Source organism: Leptonychotes weddellii, chromosome 12, assembly GCF_054177405.1.
Source record: "Leptonychotes weddellii isolate Sample4059 chromosome 12, ASM5417740v2, whole genome shotgun sequence".
NCBI lineage: Eukaryota > Metazoa > Chordata > Mammalia > Carnivora > Phocidae > Leptonychotes > Leptonychotes weddellii.
In genome coordinates, this window is record NC_138380.1 from 43,706,604 (window position 1) to 43,708,648 (window position 2,045).

The 2,045-nt window shown below is 44.3% G+C and overlaps 1 protein-coding gene across 1 annotated transcript; it reads right to left on the reverse strand.

Moving 5' to 3' along the window:
• Positions 1-611: 611 nt before the first annotated feature.
• On the reverse strand, positions 612-1,292 carry LOC102727903 (small ribosomal subunit protein uS12-like). The gene is given in 2 exon segments (XM_031027852.2): positions 612-857; positions 1,061-1,292. Coding segments are annotated over 2 exon segments (441 nt in total). The 3' UTR covers positions 612-648.
• Positions 1,293-2,045: the final 753 nt, after the last annotated feature.

Genomic DNA, 2,045 nt, shown 5'->3' on the forward strand with positions numbered 1-2,045 from the left:
CTAATATGTCTACATTTCACACTCACATTTAGTATCTGGGGCCCCGTGCCCCCAGTCTTTGTTTCCATCCAAAGTCCCTCCTGCAAAATGCAGCCATTTCTGCTCCATAGTAGGAGGTAAAAATGATTGTTTTTTGGTTTTTTAAAAAATGTTTGTTAAATAAGTGAATCCACATTCAGAAGACGGCTACATAGCTCTTGTGTTGCCATCTTGTCTGAACAATGAGCAGCTCATGGATAGCAGACGTGGCATACTGTCTTTGAAATATACAAGTGGGAGGCAGAGCTGTGTTTCGGAGTCAGACACACCTGGACTGGAGGTTTGTGACCCTGGGAAGAGAAGTGAATCTCTTTGAGCCTCTTAAAGATAGAGATAATGATAGCACCTGCATCCTAAATTGTGGGGAGGATTAAATGAATTGCTGAGAAGTGGATAGCTTTTAGGAGATAGTCTCTTGGGTGTGGACCTCACATCAGTCCCTGAGGTTGCCCAGCCTCTCTTAATTTTCTTCACCATCCAGTTTCTGAGCAGAGTTCCGCCCTAGCTGACCTATATGGAGAATCATGTTTATTTCTGGGCATTTAAAGAGGACTATTTTTTTTCTTGGCTTATGAAAATTTATTATTGTCATGTTTTCACCATCAAAACTTACGATACTGGTCTTTCCTTCTTGCCTTTGTATAAGGCCAAAAGAGAGACATTGGCTACTTGGACAACCTTAAAGTGAACTCCAGGAATGTCACCGACAGCATGACCTTTGCGACCAAATCCAGCAACCAGAACCTCATCATTTTCCTCAATAACATTCAAACACCCATCATTGGGTACAAAGTCTGTGATTTTTTTGCCGTTTTTTTCTTTTAAAGATTTTATTTATTTATTTAATTGAGAGAGAGAGAGCGAGAGAGGGAACACAAGCAGGGGGAGTGGGAGAGGGAGAAGCAGGCTTCCCGCCGAGCAGGGAGCCCGATGCGGGGCTCGATCCCAGGACCCTGGGACCATGACCTGAGCCGAAGGCAGTCGCTTAACCAACTGAGCCACCCAGGTGCCCCTTTTTTGCCATTCTTGATCAGCTGGACCCTGACACACTTCCTGATGGCAGAATTCGGCTGCTTGGCTTCAACTCCTACTTTTTCCAGCACAATTCCTTTTGCATGGGAAGCACCTCCAAAAGGGTTGGCCTTCAGAGCTGTGTCCAAATGGGCTTTCTTGTACAGTTTATCATGCCACTTCTGATCTCATCAGTGCCTGCGGAGCTTCCCGGCAGTATGGAGACCACGACACTTGCCCATCCTGCTGGCGCCAAGGGCCTGAGCAAAAAAGCTTAAAGAGGACTTTGACCAGCATTATAAAACTGGCATGTGAAAAATGGATTTTTATTTATTTATTTTTTAAAGATTTTATTTATTTATTTGTCAGAGAGAAAGAGAGAGAGCACAAGCAGGGGGAGTGGCAGGCAGAGGGAGAGGCAGAAGCAGGCTCCCTGCTGAGCAGGGAGCCCGATGCGGGACTCAATCCCAGGACCCTGGGATCAGGACCTGAGCCGAAGGCAGACGCTTAACCGACTGAGCCACCCAGGCGGCAAAAAATGGATTTTTAGACATTCGATAAAAACTTAAAAAAATGAGTGAAGTATGGACTTTAGTTAATAATATTGCTCACTAGCTATGACAAATGTACAGTAGTAATGTTAACAATAGGAGAAACGAGGTGGGGGTTAATGTTACTGTAACTTTCTTATCAATCAAAAACTATTCTAGGGCGCCTGGGTGGCTCAGTCGTTAAGCGTCTGCCTTCAGCTCAGGTCATGATCCCAGCGTCCTGGGATGGAGCCCCGCATCGGGCTCCCTGCTCCGGGGAGCCTGCTTCTCCCTCTCCCGCTCCCCCTGCTTACGTTCCCTCTCTTGCTGTCTCTCTGTGTCAAATAAATAAATAAAATCTTTTAAGAAAAAAAACTATTCTAAAGTAAAACGTTTATTAGCTATTAAAATATCTATTAATATCAAAACTATAAGAAGTCAAAAATTTATATGCATGTTTATAAT